This window comes from Aethalodelphis obliquidens, unplaced genomic scaffold (assembly GCF_003676395.1).
Source record: "Aethalodelphis obliquidens isolate GAN/ISIS:26980383/991018 unplaced genomic scaffold, ASM367639v1 scaffold15, whole genome shotgun sequence".
In the NCBI taxonomy this organism is placed as follows: domain Eukaryota; kingdom Metazoa; phylum Chordata; class Mammalia; order Artiodactyla; family Delphinidae; genus Aethalodelphis; species Aethalodelphis obliquidens.
Window position 1 is genome coordinate 11,095,799 of NW_020837959.1, and position 24,460 is coordinate 11,120,258.

At 40.2% G+C, this 24,460-nt stretch overlaps 1 protein-coding gene across 3 annotated transcripts in view; it reads right to left on the minus strand.

The window, feature by feature from the left end:
* UBAC2 (UBA domain containing 2) overlaps nucleotides 1-24,460 on the minus strand; it is a 153,106-nt gene that overhangs the window by 44,222 nt on the left and 84,424 nt on the right. Inside the window, exons 5-7 of one of the 3 annotated variants that reach the window (XM_027115934.1) lie at nucleotides 19,170-19,293; nucleotides 18,987-19,046; nucleotides 15,685-15,732 (exon numbers count right to left, since the gene is read on the minus strand). In XM_027115934.1, the coding sequence (XP_026971735.1) occupies nucleotides 15,685-15,732; nucleotides 18,987-19,046; nucleotides 19,170-19,293 (232 nt within the window). The remainder of the gene's footprint in view (nucleotides 1-15,684; nucleotides 15,733-18,986; nucleotides 19,047-19,169; nucleotides 19,294-24,460) is intronic. The other 2 variants (XM_027115935.1, XM_027115936.1) reach the window with 2 other exon arrangements.

Below are 24,460 nucleotides of genomic sequence, written 5' to 3' on the forward strand. Positions count from 1 at the left end.
ATGTGTTTACCTATTCACACTTAATATACTTACCTGGACATAGTTGAATTTTGCTGTTTGGTTCTATCTCATTTGCTTTTTGTTCCTCTTTTCTTACTTCCTTTTGTGTTGAGCAAATATTTCTTAGTATTTCATTTTATTTGTTTAATGGAATTTTGTTAGCAATATCTCATATTTTTTTCTTGTGTTTGCTCTAGGGATTACAATACACACATAATGTGTTTAGAGTTAATACTGAATTACTTCAATTAAAATATAGGAAATTTCAAGAGTATAATTCCATTTAACATCACCCCCATTCACTGTGCTACTTTTCTGTCTTAATTATGTTATACCTATATACGTTATAAACCCATTAATACAGTGTTATTTATGCTTTATGAAATCATATACCTTTTAAAGAAATACAGAAAAAAATAACGACAATGTATAATTGTTGCCTGTACTTAAGGAGCTCACAATTTAGTAAGGGGGCGGGTTCTTAATGGGGGGGGTTTGGTCATAGATTCCTTCAGGGAATTGATGAAGGCCGAAGATTTTCATTCTCTTGCCCATATCTATCCCCTCACCATCACATATACAGTTATGAAATTATGTGTTCAATATTAGTAGGAACGTCCTATGAAGAATTAGGACATCCTACCCAGTAATAAACAAATGCACGGCTGCAAATTCTGGCGGGGATAAAGTAGGGCTTTTGTGCTCATTGGCTTAAAGTTCTATTCTAAGGGTTACTTATTTGAATGTATGCTCTGGAAGGGGAAGAATTTTGGTTGGTTTTGATCACTGTTTTGCCTCTGCACCTAGAAGAGCACCTGCTGGGAGAATCGTGAATGAATGAATAGTCCAAAAAACCCCCAAAATGTCATCTTAGATTCTTTTAAAGAAAATTGGAAAGGTGCCAGTAGACACACTTTTTTGGTCCTAAGTTCATATTTCCCATGTGACAAAAAGGTAGAATTCACCTGTCCACACCTCTGATACACCAGCATGACCCCAAGCTGTCAGACAAATAAAGTGCTACTGTAAAATGTTTCAGGTGGTGAAATTAAAATTCATATTTTAAGGCAAGAAAAGAAAAATTTAAACACAAAATTTTCTCTGCCCGTTTTGTCCTCCTCCACCTCCTCTAGTGTGCTCTGTGCATCTGCATTATGTGTTAGCCAGACCTACCCTACGGCAGAAATACCTGCTCAACCACAATGCTCAATCTTTCTCCTTCTGGCGCTACTATGTAACTCCTCAGATGATAACACTCCTTACTCAATCCTGTAAATGGTCACAATGACCCACCACTTGCCTTGTACACGCAGACACCTTAGATGAACTTTATGTACAATGCCAACATATCATTTTCCTTAGAGATTGGTGCAGAATAGACTGGTCAGACAACCTGGGGAGATGCTGGGCTGCACCTTAGCTCTTAGTTTAGATACTGACTTATGACCTTATTAATTTTACTGGCTATATTACTTGTATTCTGCCTATTTTACAAGATTATTGTTTTTTTGCATTACCAAATGTGTGCTAAAATAAATGATGATTAGGTGACTTGAAACCACTGACCAAACATACAGTCCTATAAGATCAATGATTGTTAACAGTGTGACTCTGGATACGGGAAGAAGCAACAAGAGGGAACCATTTCCTAGACCATAACAGACTAGTGAGACAGGAGGTCCAGAGGCTTTTGGCTACTGTTAACAGGGCCTAGTCCAGTAATAGCACTGAGTAGCCTATCAATGAAATCCTCCTCTGACCTGGGAATGAGCATTCCTAAGCACAGTGGGAAAAACTGGTCACGAAATGCCTCCCAAACCTTAGTCAATACTAAGACTGAAAGGGAAGGGACTGTAGAATAAACAAAGTTGCCCACCATCCAGTTCTCCAAGAATCAAGTCATTAGCCACTGCAGTCGCTGACCTACAGCAAGCAGCACACTCTGAAAGGATTTCAAGGCGAAGTTCAGGATGAAGCACTTTGTGCTCTGGGAAAACTGACAGAACTGGATCTTAAGACAGTTAGATATTTCAGGAGAAACTGTTGTAAACTTAGTTTCCTGCACCTCTGCATACTTAGAAAAACACTAAGACCATTAGCTAAGGTATCTGTTCCTTGCAAATAGCAGGAGCCTTCTAGTAAGATGTGTGCCTGACTGCATGTGCTCCTTCGTCACAGTCACACGTGTATCGGCCTCCCCCTTCTCTCTGCGGAAGTTCTCAGAGCTCTCTGAAAGGCTGTCTCCTGGGTTATAATCCTTGGGTTGGCTCAGATAAAAATTTCCATGCTTTCTTAGATTGACTATTGATTAATTTTTTGGTCAACACAGGTATTCACACAAAGGATTAAAATATAAAGAGCTTTAAGAATTTAGTTTCCTATAAATATTTGATGATCACATTACCAACCCTTCTTATCCTGGGACTTCTGAATGATAGTTTTCTTGAAACCCCCAGAGTTTGTGAAAAAAGAGGCTTTAAAAATAGACCACCTGCTGGGATTTGCAGTGTCAAGAGGCCAGGGGAAATCCTAAGGGAGAGGTCTGGCAGGCCCTCAGAGCCCGGAAGCCCAAGATCAAGCTGAGAGGCCCAATGGCAAGGGATGAAGCAGTGGCAGTGATCTCGGGCAGGCCAGGACTCAGGGCCAGGATGCTCAGATACAGTGGAAATGAACAAGCGGGCTGTGTCTGTGAAGGGCAGGGAGAGCTGGAACCAGAGCATTCAAGCAGCAGGAGTTGGGAACCCCGTCCAGGTAAAGGGTCCCAGAGGTGAAGCAACCAGAGAGCATTCCGGACCTCTTGCAGTTGAAAGTCCAGGCCAAAGGGAATAAAGAATTTAATTTGCTGTGTGGAAACATGTGAAACTCCCTTGATTACAGAGAGTAAACCTCAACTGTCCTCTGGTCTTGTTTAGTGTTAGCATGAAACCACAGCCAGCGGAGATGAGAAACCATGACCTGGCACCAGCACTCAGGTTTCTGTTGATCTCCTTCTCCAGTCACCTGTGGCTGAACAAAAGCCTACCTGGCAAACTACACTGCCAGGGTCCTAGTGAACCACAGTCCCAACATTCAAGAAACTTGTCATCTAATGGGACAGTAGGACAAACACAAGGGGCTGCTTTCCTGGGGGAGAGCATTGCCGTCACAAGATAAAGAGGAGCTGAGGGAACAAACGTTCCCTTGTATCTGGACCCCTTCATGCAGACTTCATATTCACTCAAGTCCCGAGGAAACCAGGCCCACTGAGGCCTCACGTATTCATTCAACACATATTTTACTGAACTTCTATAAGGTGCCAGGCTGTGTTCTAAACACTGGGATACAGCAGGAGGCAAAACAAAGAAAATCCCTGCTCTAACGAACCTTACATTTTCCTGTTCCTTCTCCTTCACTGAAAAACACTAAAGAAAGAAGGAAGGAACTTTGGAAATTACTCATTTTATTATGCAAAGAGTATGTACACAAGTTAGAAACGCCCCAAGTTATTTGTGCCACTTGTGATTAATTATGAAATGACTGTTGTTTTCGTGACAGAGTCATGTGGCGTTAAGCACTTATTGAAAGAGTCTTGCTATCTTGTTCTTTGTCAAGTACAAGAGTGATTCAGATGAATTTCCCATAGCCCTCTTTTCTCTTTCAATATTATTTTAAAGTATCTATTTAAACACTGGGTATCCTTCTGATTCTTGAAAAGTTGAATAAGAATAACAGAATTAATTAACAGAATTAATTAAACTAATAATAGATTATTTGTTTCTAACAAATTGTCTTAGAAAGCTGCTCTAAGCTTTTTCTTTCAGAAAATCATGCGTCAAGAGGATTAGGTTAACTGCATAAAGCAGAAAACTGCAAATAACAGTGGCTTAAATACAACAGAAATTTATTTCTCCCTCAGGTTAGAAAAGCTCCAACCATCTTAACTGCATTCCAGGCAGCGGGGAGAAGAAAATGAGGAAGAACAAAAGGACAAAAGGCTACTTTAAGGAGCCTTCCTAGAAGTCCCACCAATACGTATGTTTATAGCTCATTAGCCAGGATGCCAGGATTTAGTCTGATAGCCATACCTAGATGCAAAGGAGACTGGAAAACGTGATCTTTTAGTTGGCGGCCCTGCTGCCTCAAATAAGATGAAGGTTCTGTTACGAAGGAAAAAAATACATTGGGAGACAGCTAGAGTCTCTAGCACATGGAAAAAAGTCTTAATCAAATGCTAAAATGTAAATACCTTTGAATTTCCCTTTCAACAAGGAGACCACCTCCCTTTAAACTTATATTCACTTTCGTAAACTGATTCAACAAACTAAAATCGAGGGGAAAACAGGCTTATGTTAAAAATTTGCTTCTTACATTGGACTAAAAATAACAAATTAAAAATGAATGTAAAGATCAAGAACAACTTACACATTTACAGATAGAGACTCAACAGGGAAAAACGAAATCCTTTTTTAAGACCAGGAACAAGGCAAGGATGTCTATTCACCACTCTTATTTAACATTATACTAGAGGTCTTAGCTAGTGCAATAGGCAAGAAAAATAAAAGGCACAGATTAGAAACGAAGAAGTAAAACATATAAACCAAACCTATTTCCTGATGACTTGATCATATATGTAGGAAACCATAAGGAATCCACAGAAACAACAAATTCAGCAAAACTACAGTATACAATAGCAATATACAGAAATCAACTGCGTTTCTATATACAAGCAGCAAACAAAATAACTCCATTTAAAATAGCATCAAAACCCCACAAAAAGGAATACATTTAATGAAAGATGTGTAGGGCCTGTACATCGAAAATTTAAAAATTAAAAAGGGGAATTAAAGAATTACTAGAAAAATGTAGACATATTATGTTTATGAATTGGAAGACCCAATATTGTTAAAATAGTTGTACTAGTTATCTATTACTGACTAACAAATTACCCAAAACTCAGTGGCTTAAAACAATAAGCATTTATTATATGTACAGTTTATGTGGGTCAGAAATCTAGGGACTGCTTAGTTGGGTGGCTGTAGCTCAAGGTCTCTCATGAGGCTGCAGTCGAGATGTCAGCCTACCTGCCTTCATCTGGGACTCCTGACTGGGGCTGAAGGACCAGCTTCTAATGTGGCTCAGAAACACAACTGGCAAGTCAGTGCTGACTGCTGGCAGGATGCCATCATTCTTTGCCATGCAGACCTCTCCACAGGGCTGCTTCAGTACCCTTGTGACATGGCAGCTGGCTTCCCCCAGAATGAGTGACCTGAGAGGGAGCAGGATAGAAGTAACGTGCCTCTTATCATCAGCCTTTTGGAGTCACACTCCATCCCGCCATATTCTATTCATTATAAGTGAATCGCTAAGTATAGCCCACACTCTAGAAGAGGGAAATTAAGCTCCATCTCTTGAAGTATAAAATAATCTGTGGCCATATTTTAAAATATCAAAATGGCAATCCTTCCTAACTGATCTATAGTTTCAGTGCAATCTCAAGCAAAATATTAACTGTATTTTTTCTTTTTTGAAGGAAATTATAAGTTGATTTAAAAAGGCATATGGAAAGTCAATGTTCCTAAAATAGCTTGACCAGTTTTGAAAAAGATGAACAAAGTTGGAATACTTATGTTACCTGGTTTCAAGACTTACCATACTCAAAAGTACTCAAACAGTGTGGTACTGGCATGAGAACAAACATATAAATCACTGAGATAGAAAAGAAAGTCAAGAAACAGACTCACACTGGTCAACGGACTTTCAACAAAGGTGCTAGGGTAATACGCAAAAGAGAAAAGAGTCTTTTCAACGTTGATGGAACAATGCTAGATATCTGTATGGAAAAAAATACATCTCAACCCTTAACTTCACAAATATTATACTCAAAGTGGATCTTAGGCCTAAAGGTAACAGCAAAAACCATTAAATTCTAGATGAAAACATAGGACAAAATGTTTGTGACATCAGATTAACAAATATTTCTTAAGATACCAAAGCACAAACTATGTTAAAAACTGAAACACTGAATTAGTCAAGTTAAAACTTTTGCTTATTGAAAGTCATAGTTAAGGAAACGAAGAGGCAAACCACAGACTGGTATAAAATTTTTACAAAATATATCCAACAAAGGGCTTATATCCAGAATATAAAAAGAACTCTTTTGATGTAATTATAATACAAATGTAACCCAACGAAAAAGTGGGTGAAAGATTTGAACAGACACAACACAAAGGAAGATATACAAATGGCTAATAGTCACAGGAAAAGATGCCCAAATCCCTAGTCATTAGAGAAACGCAAATTAAAACCACAAGATATAATTACACACCACCTAGAATGACTGAACTTAAAATGACTGACAATGCGGAGTTCTGGCAAGGAGGCGGAGGAACTGGAATGCTCACGCACTGACGGTGGAAATGCAAAATGGCACAGTCACTTTGTAAAATAATATGGTACCATATATTTTTCATATGATAAATTCTAGCAATTCTACTCCTAGGCATTTACCCAAGAGAAGTAAAAACATATGTCCACACACAAATGTGTACACAGATCTTCACAGCAGCATGAAAAAAATGTTTAGGGTGACGGGACTGTTTTCTATCCTGATTGTGGTGGTTACAAAACTGTATACAAGGACCCAAATTCACCAAACTGTACACTTCAAATTGGTAAATTTTATTGCATGTAACACTTTAATGAACAAAAAAGAAAAAATTTTTTCATAAAAAAGTAAATGTGAAGATCTAGAAAGATTAAGACATTTCTGGATGTATAATTCTCCTCTTATAAAAGAGGTGGGATTTTCAGAGACTAAAACCAATCTTTAGCAATAAAAAACTTCTGATACCTTATATTCCAAGCTAACATAAACTAACATAAGACTTTCTGATAATATGCTGTTGTTTATAATGAATATATTCAAAATCTCATGCACTGATTTTTACCATAGTTCTTTACCAGAGGTTAAAGTCAAGATATAGGAAAAATATCAACACAATCAGCTGCAAAGAAGAAGGAACACTGGACATTTCTATTAAAAAAAATCAGTTTAAAGAGATAATCAAAACCGACTCAAGACTTTCCGTCTCCTGATAGGAAAACAACATAAAGACCCTGCGAGAAAATGCTCTGTGGGGCAACTGCCATGTAATCTACCAGTAATCATCTAAAATGAAAATGCATGCGTGTTTTTCTTGCTAACTTCTTCCTTATCTCCATTTCTTTTTCCTTTGACCAGCAGCAGTAGTGACCCAGCTCAATATGTTTTATACTATCCTTTACGCTTTCCCAAAGCCATCCTTTACTTCGTTTTCTTGTACATGACAATGCCAGAAACACAAGACAAAGAGTTTGTTGAAGGTGAGGTTTGAGCTGCATTTTTTTTTTTTTTTTTCCTGCAGTACACAGGCCTCTCACTGTTGTGGCCCCTCCCATTGCAGAGCACAGGCTCCGGACGCGCAGGCTCAGTGGCCATGGCTCACGGGCCCAGCCGCTCAGTGTCATGTGGGATCTTCCCAGACCGGGGCACGAACCTGCGTCCCCTGCATCGGCAGGCGGACTCCCAACCACTGCGCCACCAGGGAAGCCCTGAGCTGCATTTTTAATCCATCATATGGAGGACCAGTTAAATATCTTTGATGATATTAGAAAAGAAAGTACAGTATAGCTATAGACAGAATTCTTCATAATAGGGAGAAGGCAGAGGCTGCCAACGGGATAAAGTTTTCTTGGATATTGGTCGGCCCACAACATTTTTAATGAAGGCTGCAGGAAGTTGCTGTGGATATGTGTCTTTCAGCACCTCTGGGTACTTTTAAAACTTCTTCATGACCAAGATCTCCCTCCAGAATCGTGTCTCTGTTGACGATGATCAGGGCCTCATCTTAGTGGTATCGTCAAGGGAAGATCTAAGAACAGCTTTGTACCTAAGTGTCTTGTGGTTGAAACAGACATGGATGAGAGCCTTGAAATGTGCAGTGGAAGGCACTGAACCCACTGAACCGCAGAACACCTGGCCTTTGGTCCTGGCTCTATCATCCATCAGCTGTGCAACCTCAACTTCAGCCTCCTCATCTTTCAGATGGTAAGCCCAGGTTCTCCACTGCCGTAGAGAGAGTGTCAAGAACCTAGTGAGGCAGTACACGCTGACAGCATCCCAACGATCACAAAGAGCTACAGCGTTTTATTGCACAGAAATAATTATTTTGATAATACTGAATTCTGAAACTCAACAATTAGTTATAGACTAAAGATAAAATGCCAGACATTTTGCTAGGCACTGGGGATTATAAAATAAAGAATAACGTATAGTTTCTAAACTGAAAGGGCAGACTCAGAAAAGGCTTCAGAGTGAGAACTTAAATGAATAAGTTTTTTTCTAGGAAAAGAAGGCATCTAATGGTGAAGGAATGGATGTAGTTGGAAGAACCTGCATGTGGTTATGCAAAGCCACCTCTTTAGAGCACAGACACCAAAGCTCCAGTACCTGCATTTGAATGTTGTCTCCACTACTTATCAGTTATTCTTGGCAAATAGCTTAAGTTCTCTGTGCCTCAGTTTCTTCATCTATAAAACGGGGACAACAGTTCCTACATCATCAGGTTTTCAGGAGGACTAATTAAATAATATTAGTAAACTGCTTAGAAAAGAGCTGTATTAGTCTGCTCTCTCTAGGTTATACTGTGGTAACAAATTATCCCAAATTTCAGTAGCTTGTAACAAAGGTTTATTCCTCACTCATCTTACATGTTGGCCACAGCCCTGACCCGTGTGTCTTCTTCATTCTGGGGTCTGGGCTGAAGGAGCAGCTTCTATACATCACATGCTTTTCTCATGACAAAAGGAGCAGAGCAATGGCAGAACCACACAATGGTTCTTAAAACTTCTGCTTGTGAAGCATTCATCACTTCTGCTCATGGTCCAGTGGCTCATGTAAGTCACAGACTAGAGTCTGATGTTAGCAGGGCACGTAGAGGCAGGCCCTTCAGGCAGGTGCCCGCAGAGACGGGCAGCAAATATTCTCAACAAACAAAACAGTTGAAGAAACAACATCATCTACCACAAGTGCCTGGTACATAGTAAGAGCCATGTGTTTGTTAAAGACAAATAAGTGATGGCACAGAATCCTGAGACAGCATGAGGTGCCGGGAAGAGCAAGACGCTCAGTGTCCCTGGAGCACAGGGTCCAAAGGGCTGAGAGAGGGGCCTGAGGAGGCCTAATTCTGAAAGCCTCCGAAAGGTTTTTGCCTAAAGAAAGGTAAGTTAGTAGAAGGTAAGTTACAGTAATGAAAATTTTATAGCTATACTTTATGAGGCACTTCTCTGACAGTTTTATCAAGACATTGGCATGATTTCATCTGTTCTGCAGTGAACATTTAAAAGTCTACTAGTCACTCCCTGTGTAACACTTGTCTAATAAGACATTCTGTCAGCCCCGGACTGAGTTGTAATTGTCATGACAAGGCAGAGGACAGAAGGTTTTGGGACAGGGGAAGGGGGCACAGAGAGGAAGGGAGGGAAAATGGGGGGAGAGAGAAGGTATGAATGAATCAATGAACGAGAGAGAGAGAGTTGTACAATGGATTGATAAGCACTCAATTTGGTGTTGGGATTGTAAATACTGTGTTATATAAGAAGGTGAAAGCACCCTCCAAATATGGCTGTTTCTTAAGGATCCACTGTCATCTTCCACTTCTACACTAGGTTCTTTCACAAGCCCAACCCACCTCACAGCTCTAACCAGCCTTGACCTCCCTCTGCAGCTTCTGTCCTCATTTTCTTTTTCTTTTTATAAATTTATTTATTTATTTTTGGCTGCGTTGGGTCTTCGTTGCTGCGTGCAGGCTTTCTCTAGTCGTGGCGAGCGGGGGCTACTCTTCATTGCAGTGGCTTCTCTTGTTGCGGAACACGGGCTCTAGGTGCACAGGTTTCAGTAGTTGTGGTGCGTGGGCTCGGTAGTTGTGGCCCACGGGCTCTAGAGCACAGGCTCGGTAATTGTGGCGCACGGGCTTAGTTGCTCTGAGGCACGTGGGATCTTCCTGGAGCAGGGCTCGAACCTGTGTCCCCTGCATTGGCAGGCGGACTCTTAACCACTGCGCCACCAGGGAAGCCCTGCCCTCATTTTCAATGAACTGCTAGAAAATCATCTTAGTCCCTGAAGTTCAACTGAAAACCTTGGGCATCAGATGAGTTACCTGACCTGCTACACTGTACCCTTCTTTTGGTGAATTGGGAAAAGAAATCTAAGGGAAGCAAGAATAAGGAAGAAGAAAAGGAAGCATGAAGAGCAGAGAAAGACATGAAAAGCAGGGCAAGGCTCAGAGGACCCAACTCCCCATCCTCGTTCACCCGAGATGCAGGTCAGGATTCGAAAACTTACTCCAAAGAAGTTCTGATTTCCATAGCAGATTATGCTAATTCCATAAGCTTTCTCCTTGATGATATACCATGACTTGGAAAGCCCATCAACATAAGGTTCTGTTTGATGCTTTTTCTTTTACAGTTACCATAAGACAATGTTTTATTTTTTTTTGTCTTTAAAACTCTTGTTGGGGGAAGGCAGACAGACAAATCACAAATGAGCCATCCTGACTCCTTCAAGGTTGCTCAACTCTCTCCTTCCCCCCTTCTTTGACTTACAAACCCTAATAAGACTTCTATAATCTTGCACCATCGTGAAGTTTTTTGTTTGAAAAGCTTTAAAGATCCTCACTGCCTACAGATAAAAATACAAACTCAGACCACATCCAAAGTCCTAACGAATCTGGTGTGAATCTATGTTTCTAATCTTGTTACTGAGTAGGACAGATTTTCTTTCACACTAAGGTTGCTTGATCACAAGATAATCAAAGTCTGACATACTGTACAGAACAGGTAACAAATGCAGGAAATGACTAGATGGTAAATGGACAGGTTGAAGGGGAGAAGCCTGGAGTCTGAGAAGTACAGGCCTGTCTGTTCATCTGCTGCGGAACAGCTTGAAAGAGGACCAAATGGTGATAAATATGTGAACTGTAAAAAGAGAAAAACTGGCAAAAGCAGGCTCCTATTTTAATCGTGCTAGAATCAGCTCAGGCCCGAGACATCAGCTTTTGAGAATTAGGGTACATCCCAGGGGTAATGACTCATAACTATGATTCATAAGATGGCAGAAAATGAAGAAGTGCAAGGATACGGAGGGCCTGAAGACTTTCTGCAGAACCACAAAAGACCTTAAATAAAGTTCGATAAGAAAGCAATATTTTCTTTAAGGAAAAAAAAAGTATTAATGTGTAACAAGACTGGAGGAACTGTGAACATATAGAGTGGCCTCAATTTTTGAAGGTCTCTCACCAAAGACGTGAAGAAGAGTAGTTAGACATGAGGTGCGAATATGATGAAAGTAGGTGTATACTAACATTTTCAAGCACTCACTTACACTGAAATATTTCACTTGGCTACAATAGCCAAGCTTTCCAATTACAATTTTGCAAACTTTCATGAAAACAGTCGTAGTTTAGATATTAAATGTTGGTGTTGGGGGCTTCCCTGGTGGCGCAGTGGTTGAGAGTCCACCTGCCGATGCAGGGGACGCAGGTTCGTGCCCCGGTCTGGGAGGACCCCACATGCTGCGGAGCGGCTGGGCCCGTGGGCCATGTCTGCTGAGCCTGCGCGTCCGGAGCCTGTGCTCCGCAACGGGAGAGGCCACAGCAGTGAGAGGCCCACGTACCGCAAAAAAAAAAAAAAAAAAAAAAAAAATGTTGGTGTTGGGAAGAATCCGCCTGCCAATGCAGGGGACACGGGTTTGAGCCCTGGTCTGGGAAGATCCCACATGCTGCAGAGCAACTAAGCCCATGCACCACAACTACTGAGCTGAGCTCTAGAGCCCGCGAGCCACAACTACTGAAGCCCACGCGCCTAGAGCCTGTGCTCTGCAACAAGAGAAGCCACCGCAACGAAGAGCAGCCCCCGCTTGCCACGCTAGAGAAAGACTGTGCGCAGCAACGAAGACCCAATGCAGCCAAAAAAAAAAAAAATGTTGGTGTTAGAAGCCAGAATTGTCAAAGGAAGAACAACGCAACATTAAAACATGTATCAATGGTACGTGTGAATACAGTTAAGTCCCCTACATACAAACGAGTTCTGTTCCGAGAGCACATTCATAAATCCAATTTGTTTGTAAGTCCAACAAAATTAGCCTAGGTACCCAACTAACACAATCGGCTATACAGTACTGTACTGTAATAGGTTTGTAATACTCTTCACACAAATAATACATGAAAAAAAAACACAAAAATAAAGAAAACATTTTTAGTCTTACAGTATAGTACCTTGAAAAGTACAGTAGTACAGTACAACAGCTGGCATCCAGGCGCTGGCATCGAGTGGACAGGCAAGTACCGGCTACATCACCACTGCTTTTACGCTTGCTTCCTGACATCCTGGGCTTGAAATAAAGATTCTGTACTACTGTACAGATACTGTATAGAGTACGGTGCTGTACTCTACACAGTACCGTAAAGGACACAAAAGCACAACCACTTGTAGAGGATGCACGCACGTGACAATCTACGCCAGACATGTGAACTAACTTGACTGGACATGTGAACGCGCACTGCCATCTTTGAAGGTTCGCAACTTGAAGGTTCGTACGTAGGAGACTTACTGTAATCTTAATCTTTACGTAAACCGAACGACCCTTATCCTTTCTGGCAGCAGCTGGAATCCCTGAGGGATCACAGAACAGGACTGTGGAGAGACAGCTGTCCTAGTCAAATTAACTCATTATTGCTCCTCATAAGCTAAACACACTTCCCCAACCCCCCTCCACCCAGGAAAAATATTTAGTCCTTATTCTTTTCTGTGACATCACTGAAGACAGAAAGTGCACTCCCACCTAGCAAAATACTGTCCTGATATAATTTATCTCCTCCTCCTCTTTTAGTCAGCGGGATATTTTTAAGCTATGTATTCAGAAACATTTCTAATCATGAAAGAATGGGTGACACAAGGAGAGAGAAAAAGCAGCCTAAGCAAAATAAATCCACCAATAACTAAATAAAATAAACCCAAAGCTGGCAGCTTTTCAGAAGAGCATGAGTAAAGGTTTTGGTTTCTATGACAGCAGATAACACATGACTTAGGTTTATACAAATGTCTTTTTATAAAAAAAAAGCTCTTTCTCTTAAAAACACAGATTGAAATAAAATTACTTCCTTACTACATATAGTATGTTAGGAGAACTACTGGTTTCAGAGCTAAAAGGTGATTATTTTATCAACAGGTTTTCTAACATTCCTCCAAAACACTGAAAACCATCTGTGCATTTCTTTCTGGTAGTAAAAGTTTTATTTTCTTTTTAGTATTTTATTTAGGATAAAAACAACCCCCCCCCCCCCCACCGCCGCCACAAAAAAAAAGGGAAGTTGCCTGATAAATACAGGGAGAGGAGAAGTCAGGTTGAGCAAGAGACATCTGGGACAAGCTGTGGCTTTGTGAATCTCAGATCTCCATCCCTCAATCAGTGGTGTGTAAACCAAACATTCACAAACAGTTTGAATACCCTCCTTTATAATTATCCTTATCTAAAGTATACCATATTATATTAAATATTTCATAACAAATGTATGATTTTTCTGGAAAAAGTCAGAAACAAAATATTCATTAAATTCAAAACAAGCACTAACATCTATGGTATAGCATGAAGGAAAACTGGTGTAATTATCCCTGATATTAATCATCTTAAGTAAACATAGTATCATCTAACTATGGTGGAATAATAGTAAAGAACAAGGCTGATATGAAGATTTATCAGATTTGTGTAATGGTAGGAGGTCAGTAATATTAGTTGAATTAGTTACTATAAAGTGAAGATTCAATTGGCTCAAAGGGGTTTACTAATAGTGGGATTATTCAAATGCTAGCTACATTCATCTGGGGATTATATTTCAAGTACTGAGCAATTCTATTCACTCTTCTGAAACTAAGAATTTTAATGTTAAACATTTGTTAAACTTCTGATCCTTTAAAAAATTAAATCAAGCACCTTACCACCTGTTAAGCATCTGTACGAGAAAAGACTGATCACAACACACATACTTTAGATTTTAAAAAGACTAGAAAGAGATGAAAAATGCAACCTCCAATTCTAGAGCACCGAATGTCACAAAGTGAAACTTTCTGAGGTGACAGCAAGAACTTATTTTAAAACCAGGAATCTGAAAACAGAATAAAGAAAGAAAATGGGATGCCTTAAAACAAACGAGTCACATAATGAGTTATTAAAGAGGGGTTCAGATAATGTGAGCAAATCAATTAACAGTAAACTAACACAATGAAATATAACACAATAAGGTACTTTTCAAATTTTTGAATGCTTTAGGAAAATATCCAAAAAAGGGCTCAAGATTATCACTGCTAAGAGAAACAGAACTTTATCATGAACAAAAGAGTGAATTCTCATGCTGCTTTCATTATGAAAGCAATGAACTACCTATTGTCTGCAGGCTGGTTAAGTACCTGCCAATCAAGCTGGCAGTTCAAGTGGGGATGAGATTAGACTGGGCAGAGCCTGGCCACTGTGCCCCACAGGATTAGTATGACCCCAGGCTGTCCTTTAGATCACTACAAGTCTTAAGAATACCAGGTGGCTCAGATGGCTTGAAGACCCCACAATGGAGTTCAGCTCTGTGTTCCTGAAGCAAATCTGGGCATCTGAGAAAAATGTTTAGGGAGGGGGAAACAAAGTGACTTCAATCCCCAGAATTCTGGCTGGATGTTTTGAGGAGTGAAGGATTAAGTTGTATATGAAAAGAATAAACATAGAAAAGGAATAAAACAGACAGCATAAAGGAAGGAAAGAAGTGAGCAGGCTTAAAGTAATGACCCAGTGTCTCAAAATACCATTCACCCAGGAAACAAGAATAAGTAGTGATAACTTACTTAAAATGTCTGCAGTGGAATGCAGTTATTTCCAAATCCTTTCCCTTTGATGTTATACATGTTACTATAAATCCAGTCTGTAATTTTCTTAGACTTTTCCAAGAAAGAAATTGAAAACTGTATTTCACATATACTAGTTATAAACTTATTTTTAGATAAATTTGGGAGTTCAAATTTAAGCCATGGATGAAAAATAAAGCTCAATTTCATGCTTTAGGTTCACTTTCAATACCTCATAGAGTTTATTAAAATAAACTTATATGCTTATTAAAATAAAATAAAATACAATACAGCAGGGTGGGGATGGGGAAGATGAAGGCGGTCTGGCACACAGAGGAGACGCCGCCCTCTTCCTTCTCTGGCCACACACCCTGATGAATCTTCCATCAGTTCCAATCCACCTGACTTTCCACTTAACCTTATTTTTCCCCTTGCATGACCATGTCTCTTTCCAAAACAAGCAGAATATCTCTCACTAATTTTGGTAAATCCAACTTCTTCATTTTCTTTTTCTGCCATTTTGTCCTACTATGAGTTCAACTACTAAGTAATTTAAAAATAACACTGACAAACTCAGCTAAAACTTTCATTAAAATTACCTTGAAAACTGAGACAAACTGGCTTCTTTCATCTCAATTATCCATGCAACTGGCTTTTTCATCACTAAGGTAGCTCTGAGATGCAATCTGACACCTGAATATGACCCATGATCTAAATATGACATTTTTCCTAAAGTTTGTTCAGAAAAGAGGGGGAATTGGGGGAGGGGGGAATCACACTTACAAGTCCACTTATGGCTACAATCCAGATGTAGGAACCAGAGGTGAAAAGCTATAAAAGAAAAAAAAAGGCAACTAAAAATGAAATTCGACTGCCAGTCACAGCATATTTATTTTTACATAACTCCAGCCATAAGCATTTATGTTAAGTCTTAATTATATATATCTTAATATAAACAAATAGAAAATTAATAAATATCAATTCTGTTATATAAAAGAAAACAACATACTAATTTTTCTTTTCTTTTCTTTCTTTTTTTTATACCAAGACCTAACTCAGCTTTTCAATAGCCTAAAACAGATTGGTTGAACCCAGCCCACTCCCGTGCAAAGAAAAATAAGTGAAATTCAAGCATATTCTTAACTACAAATGGACATTAATTGGCTTAAACAAAGTAAAATACTATATAGAAAGAAATTATTAGCATTAACAACATACAAAATATGTAGTCACCATCCAATGCTTGGTGTTAAGTAATGACATGTAATATTAGTTTATTTAATTCTCTCATTTCAATTTCTTGTTATTGCTACTCTAGTTTTAGATGGAAGACATCTGCTAGCATACAGGTCCATGTCCAATGCTGCTCTGCTTAACTGCTGACACTCTCATTCCGGTTTACCCAAGAAAGAGCAAACTAAGTAATGGTATCAAAGTTCATTAATGGCAAAAGCAGTTAGAATTGGGTCTTATGAAACCTCTCCCTTTGTTTTCCAAATCATTTACCTCCAAGGGTGTGCTCAGGGTTTAAAAAAAAAAAAGTCACAAGACATCTCAAAGTGTTCCTGCAAGAAAGAAAAGATTTGTTGCCTAATAACAGGATATTATTGGGACGATTGGTGAAATTTGAATAAGATAAAAATTTGAATAAAATTGTGTCAATGTTAATTTCCCAATTTTGTTAACTGAACAATGGTTATGTAAGAGAATGCCCTTGTTTATAGGAAATATACACTGAAATATTTAGGGAATAAAATAAAGTCACATATACAGATTAAAAAAAAAGACTTGTAGCTTAGCGTTTGTTCACATTTAGATCTTTAGATGGGGAGTTTAAGCACTTCTGCTTGTAGAGAAAGAAGCGGGTTCATTGCTGACACTGTGTTACATGAAAACCTCAAAGTGGTGCCCATTTATCAAGGATACATAGAAAAAAAGATACACAGAAAGACGACAAAGGTACGAGATGACAAAGCACAGGTAAAAAAAGAATCTGACAAGCTGTGCTCTTGTGTTAGCTAATGGGGAAATGAGCACTGGCTACAACTTCAAATTTAATCCCTTGATCTAAAATTTAATCCTTTGATCTAGCATGGATGCTTGTTCAGTGTGAATGACTGATAATAACAAGGATGAGAATTATGTGGAAAAATATTTTTCTGTAGTCTTTTTCTAAAAGTATAGAGAACAATAAAACAGCTAATACTTTCACAGCACTTACTGTATGCCTTCTCTCCTAGCTGGGCTTCTTGAGGGCAGGTGCCACATCTCATGCTTCATTTTCTCCTCCACAGCCCCCAGCACTGGGCATTACATGACTGGCTCTTGGGCCATGTGTACTTAAATGACCCTTCACAAATATTTTTGCTCTCCTGATCATGATTAAAGTCATTCATTCACTCATCCATTCATGCGTCAAACGTCCCTGGTTTTAAGAAGTTGTTGAGTAAGAGACAGAGGCACAGAAACATGTGCGAAGATCCGGAGGGGAGGGATGGAAGGAGAGAACAGAAGTTTTGGGAACAAAAGGTTCACGCTCATGTCAAGGTGGGGAGGGGTGGGGGCTGACATGGGACAGGCAAGAAGAAATACTGGATGCCATTCATGCTAAGGACTTCAGATTTTATCAAGAAGCCAGGGGCATTTCCACCTCTACTTTCTGACACCAGCTTCTACCTCACCAACAAAACAAAACAAAACAAAAAAAACAACCCACTCACAATCTCAGAAAAACCAAAGGTGGCAGCCACAGAGACATAAATGATTAATTAATAATAGGAACCAATTGACTTAGTTCTTATTATCTGTTCAGATTACCCTAAAAACTCAATGCTATAATCTCTAATCCTTCAAATGACCCTGTAAGATAGATATCGTTGTCCCCACTTTACAGATGGGCAAATGGGGGCTCAGAAAAAGTGACAGAGAAAGAAAATAATTACCAGAGCAACCAATTAAACCAAAGTCTACGTGACTCCAAAGACTTTCCACAATGCTCCACTGAATTCCTATTCCATAATTAATAAAACAATGTTTTTCACCCTCAAAGATGCTCTATAACTAGAGTCAACAATGAGGCTTAGAGGCTTCCATAACTCGACCCAAGTCTCAAGGTAATGTGTGCAATGTCAGAACTGGAACTTGGGTCTCCTGCCCCCCATCCAGGGTGCTCTTCTACCGTTGCATCTGCCTTCTGTTGTAACATCTTAAAAAAAAATTAAACATGCCACAGCAAATCCTAGTAGTAAGAGTAAAATGCGGAAATGGGCAATTAGGTTATACGAGTATCAGGGAGGATAAGGGAGAGTGTAACGCTATATAGGTTGAGAGATGAAGAATAAACACATTTCATGAGAAACGGCTGTAAACTGGTTAGGAAACACCCACCCCAGATGAGCCACTGCTAACACAGGACAGCAGACTAGAGAAGTTAGAGGAAATGCTGAAGGTTAAAAGGGGAGGGAGCAGGGCATTCTACAGTGACACTGGTATCCGGTTCCACATGCGTGGGGTAAGGAATGTTACGAGCATAATGGTGGATCGAAAGGCCAAGCTACACATGGTACCACAGGAAACAGCAGAATAAAAGTTTACATCAAAAGGTGTGAGAGTGAAAGAAAAGTGACAGGTACTACAGGTTGAAAACTGAAAATCACATATATCTTCTATTATTGCGCCTGGAACCCAGCAGAGAGCAATCAATATTCATGGAATATTGGTGAAGATAATCTTTTTCAATTTAAGTCGAACAGTCAGTCCTCTAATGGCCTTCATCTCAAACCATCTAGTGGATGGTGACAGTGCAATCAGGCCCGTGCAGCGCAGGAGCTATGAAGCTGGCAAAGCATATCTGGTTCCACTTCAGAGCTTTGTGACACTCTATTCAATACATTAATTTTGACAGTGGTTCTCCACTTTCCACCTTTTGACTGTTCTCATTTGTTTCCACTTCATACTATGATTTTTAAAAGACACTTAAACGCAATTGTACAATGAAATTAAAATATTTTCCACCGATACAAATTACAGTGAAAGCTCTTATCAGATTTCTAAAGGCTATGAAAGTATTCTAGTATCTTATATACCTTGACGTTCTTGTTCTGTAACACTTCCTTTGAACGTTTGATATAGATCACGAAGCCAAACTTATGGGAAAAAAACACACTGTTTTCAAGGAGATCAAATGAGAAAAAGACCAAAAAAAAAAAAAAAAAAAGAGAGAGAGAGATCTGGTTAAAGAAACATGAACATAAAAATGCATACTGTACCTGTAGTCCCAATATATAAATCAGCGTCTTGTTTGTGATGGACAACGGGCCCAGAATATGTGCCACCTGGACTCTCGGGATGGAGCAGTAAAACGGTACAAACAGAGCAAACACAGGTGCCAGGCTATGCAAACAAACACACAAACAAAATCACTATGGTGTAGCACCCGATTTAAAATACCATGGTAAATGCATATTTGAAGGAGCACTGCTTATCATTTTATTTCAGTCTGAAAGCATGGTCTTAGATACACAAGTGGGTTTCTATACGTACATCACATCCAAAATAATTTGTACATATATACATTTTATGAGACCTCTAATTATCTAACCCTTGTCGACCCTCTCAAAACTATTGCAGAGAGGTGGTTCAGCATCTACTAATGAACTGTCAGCACTGTGAGAAAATTTAAAGTTGATGCTATGTTTTCTTCTCACGAATGACTTGAAATCTGATGAAAGAGACTAGATGAACCAAAAGCAAGAAACATTACAATTCATCACACAGTCAAATCCAAAATCTTCATCTCAGACTTTGTCCAATTACATTTCACTCCAGCACCTGACAAGGCACGCTGCTCCTGTCCTCCCTTCCTCAAATTCCTTCCTGCTTTTGTCTTAAACCCTGTTTCTTGCTGGTCTGCCCATGTGTCTCCCACCACTCCTCGCCTACCCTCTCCAGGGTTCCATTAGAGGCTTTTCTTCTTGCTCCAGTCTCTCCTGGTATAATACTAAGCCCTTCTATGGCTTCAACTAAAAAAATGAAGTGAGTCCTCAAACTGTCCGGCTGTCCCCTCACCTTGGCTATGAAACTCGATTTGATACCTTTGACTTGACATATTCCAAAGTCACAAACGTCTTTCTACTTAAAGTCTTGTTTCTCTCTAATCCATCTGCTAACACTGCCAACAGTATTGTCTTCCCCAAATACAACTCTGATCATGTCACACCCTTGTTTAAAACCCTTCCTTCCACAGGTTGCCAGTATCCAAAGAGGAAATTCAAACATCAGCACGAAAGAGCAAAGTCCTGCGATTCTTTCTTACCAGTGTGGTTCCTTGCAACCGTCCTCCTCTCCCTTCCCCTGATCTGGCCCATCCCCTCTCACCCCCTCCCCGCCCAGATGCTCCCTGGGCCCCTTAGGCTCTGATGACTATTCACTGACACAGGTTATTGTTTCAACACAAGAGTGTCCGTTGCACTTTTCTGCTTAGGAAACTTACACTTACGGTGTATGACAGGGCTCAGCTCCTCTTCCCAGAGATTCCTCCACCCTCCTGCTGGTTAGCTGCTCTCCTTTACCCTCACAGCTACCCCAGTTTCACTGTTTTTTTTTTTTTTTGCGGTATGCGGGCCTCTCACTGTTGTGGCCTCTCCCGTTGCGGAGCACAGGCTCCAGATGCGCAGGCTCAGCGGCCATGGCTCAAGGGCCCAGCCGCTCCGCGGCATGTGGGATCCTCCCGGACTGGGGCACGAACCCGTGTCCCCTGTATCAGCAGGCGTACTCTCAACCACTGCGCCACCAGGGAAGCCCTCAGTTTCACTGTTTGAGTGAACCTGTGTGAGAGGCAATGGGCCAGCCACAGCAGCTCCGTCCACATCTCTAAGTAAGAAGCAGCCCCGAACCTCAAAGAACTAGAGCTCCAGGACGGCGAACTCACGTTCCTACGAGGGCGAGGTGGGAGACATGAATGAGGCATGTGGTCTGGACACACACTTACACCCATTCTTCATTAAACTCACGGCTTAATTTAATTAGTCTTTTATTTTCTCATGTTTTGGATAAGTGGCATCGTACAAAGAACGACTGCTTTTACCATAAGAAAAATGCAAGAAATATTTTTCACTTCCACAAAGAAATGTTCTCATTATCATCTCTGTGGAAACAACAGGTCCCTCTCGTGCATTTTCCCATCTTCGATAGAGAATGTATTTAATTATGTAAAAAATTATTCACTGTCCTCTCGATTCTATTAAAAACCAAACCAAACCAAACACAGGTTGAAGATGTGATAAACGGCAGCAGCATCTACAGGCAGCTATAAGAATGTAGTAAATGCTGGAAGAGGGAAAACCCCAACCAGTGAACAGCTGAGCGCCAGGCCCTGGTCAGGACCGGAGACCCGAAGACGGGTAAGATGCAGCCTCCCACGGTCTCGTAAGGAGACGGCAGGGACAGGGCAGCAGAGGTCTGCAGACAGCTCGGCGGACAGGTCTGGAATGCTTCACTCCTCTGGCCCTCCTCCTGGGCTGAATACATCCCAAGGCAGGGAAGGAGATACATGCCTGTGGTTATCCCAGCATTGGACCCAGTGCTTGGCATAGGAGAAAAGCTCATTAAATGTGGGGCAATGAAACAATTCTTATTCTTGAACAGCTGTATGATCTACATCTTAACTAACTACATAGGGTTTTTAAAAAAACCTCCCATTAGATTATTCATTTTATGAGAAAGCACCACGTTCTATTTAGCGTTGCATCCCCCTAGTGCCTAATGCGGACACTTACCCATAATCGACCGGTAACATTTGTTAGATTAAAAAAAAAAATTAACGAAAGCAATTTTAACAGAGGGTTATTTAAATTGTCATTCTAAATATCAATACTACACACAAACACAGCTGATGAAGCAGCTGTGCATTCTTTTCATTAAAAAGAACAAGTTAATCGCTCCTGGGCTTAAAATCCTGCAATGACCCACCACCAGCCAAGAGTAAAAGCCAAAGTCGTGACAAACACGCACAAGACCCTGCGTCCCCCACCCCGACCTGCCTTCTACTCCGCAGACTCCCCCTACTCGCTCTCACTGCTCCCCGGACACAGGACCAGGCACGCTGTGCCCCAGGGCGCGTGACGCTGCTTCCCCCTCTCCTGGCCATCTTCCCACAGACAAGTGCATCACTCACTGCCTTACACCCTTCAGGTCTTCACTCAAATAGCAACTTCTCCAAGAAGCCCTCCTTGACCACCCCACTCCAAACTGTAGCCCGCACTCACCTCACAGCCCCACCCCTACTCTGCCTTCTCTCTTTCCTCTCCCCACAGCACCAATAACCTCCGGATTTACTATGCGGCTTATTTATCATCTGTCTCCACGACTAGGATGGAAGCTCCTCGAAGGCAGGGATCTCTATCAGTCTGTTTGCTGCTTTACCTCCACTCTCTAGAACCAGGCCTGGCACAGGGTAGCTGCTCAGTGAGTACTTGCTGAATCAATGAATTTCTCTTTAAAATGGTAAAACCATACAGCAGAATTTGTCTTTTGTTTTAAAGAACCCCTTTTCTTGTTTTGTTGTTTTTAATGGGATTGAAACATACAGTTTCATAGATATACTCAAAATATGGCCTGTTGTTCTCTTGGTAATAATAAGAAAACTCTATTTTGGTTGCACTTGAGTTTCTCACTACAGAACATGACTTTAGGTACCTAACTTATAGAAGGTCTTCCGTTTACATTTAGCAATGAAGTGTAAAGAGTGAAGCTATAATAAAATCTGAAGCAGAGTTCTTGTTGAGGTTACATTCCAATGTAAACTAAGAAATACTGATAGGAATTTTAATGACCCCAGCTCATATCTTATATACCAAAATAGAAGAAGTTTCAAAATTCCTTAGAAGTTATTCATCACTGTGTAGTTTTAAATGATGACTAAACACTAAACCACATCTACCCATAATACAAAAAGCACATAGTTCAGACCACGGTTATACAGGTTGTTTTGTAGAAAATTTCCATTGCTATTTCTATACACACTGAGTGTTTTTAGTCACTGACCAGTTTTTCTCTTTTCCTTATTTTATGACAACATTTTTTCCTTATATTGGCAACAACAACTCAGCTTGACCTTTCTGTATTGTGAACAGCTAACTTCTGGAAGTCCTATCTGGCTTAAGCATATAGGGCTGAAGTTCAGAAAAGAGGAACACGGTTCATAAAGAATGCATTCACTAACGTCACTAATATTTATTGAGTATCTACTCTATACTCACAACTGTGCTTGACAGAACAAATAAAATAGTAGAAACTCTCAGTTCAGGTCACAAACGTCCATCTCTTCTACAGAAAAGGACATGGACTCCACTTTTACAGTACAACTAAAGAAATCCTGGTAACTTTCAACAATAAAAATAAGGTTTGTGAGCTCATGAAATTATCTCACACTAAACCTCAATGGCATCTCAGAGGACAATTACCCTATCACCTCTTCTTTATACACTTGACTACTCTAATACCAAAAAAGGGGGAGATCCAGTTTGCTAGAACATTTACTTTACCTAGATTTCATGATATAACAACGTTTTACTTAATAAAAACTATTTCAAAAACTAAAAACCAAAACCCCACCAGGATGGCTTTTCAACAAATTGAAAAACTTCTTCTCAACAGTGTCTTCTTCAAGGATTCTTCAATCCAAGTTTTAAAGGAAATAGTTCTAGAAGATTTTATCATATTGATCCACCAAATCATAAAATCTCTGTATTTCCCCCTCACAGAATTATTGGACTAGGAATTATCTTGGTGATCATTTAGTTCAATACTTTTATTTTATATAATGGGGTGGAGACCCAAAGAATTTAGGTGAGCTGTAGCTCTTCTGTTTGACAAGGTTTCTCTACAGATCTTCAGCACTTTAGAGCTTATAAGAACCCAACAAGCCTCTCAATGGAATAACACCGCTGAGAGGCTAAAGGTCCTCAGCCACTTGGACAGAATCCTGGAGTGAAGGGCCTCTGAGGTCACAGGGTTACAAATTCCTACCAAATGATTCAATTCTCTCTACGACATCCCTCAAAATAGTCATCCTGTTTATGCAAGCACCTGAATAAGAGACAACATGCCATTTTTGTATGATCTCAACTTTTGAGATCTACTTTCACATTTTGATTTGAAAGCTGTCTGGTAACCTCCTCTTACAAGGCCTTCCTTCTACTCTCTGGAGTTAGGAAGACTAACACATACAATCTAAACCCTTTACCATGAGAGCTTCCTAACACGTGAGGGTAATGATCACGTCCCTGCCAAGCCCAGACATGCTCAGTTTATTCCATCATTTCTCCTAAGACCTGGCATCGAGACCCCTCACCACCCATGCTCTAAGGTCATCCGTGCCCTGTAAAACGCAGCCTCCTGAGCTCACTGGGAATGGCCAGATCATCTCTCTTGTTCTGAGCGCTATATTTCCATTATTTTAGCCTGCAAATCAATTTGCATTTTGATAGCCATGTGACACTGTTGGTTTAAAGTGAGTCCATTAAGGCTTGAAGGTGAACAGCACAGGTCTCCTTCATCC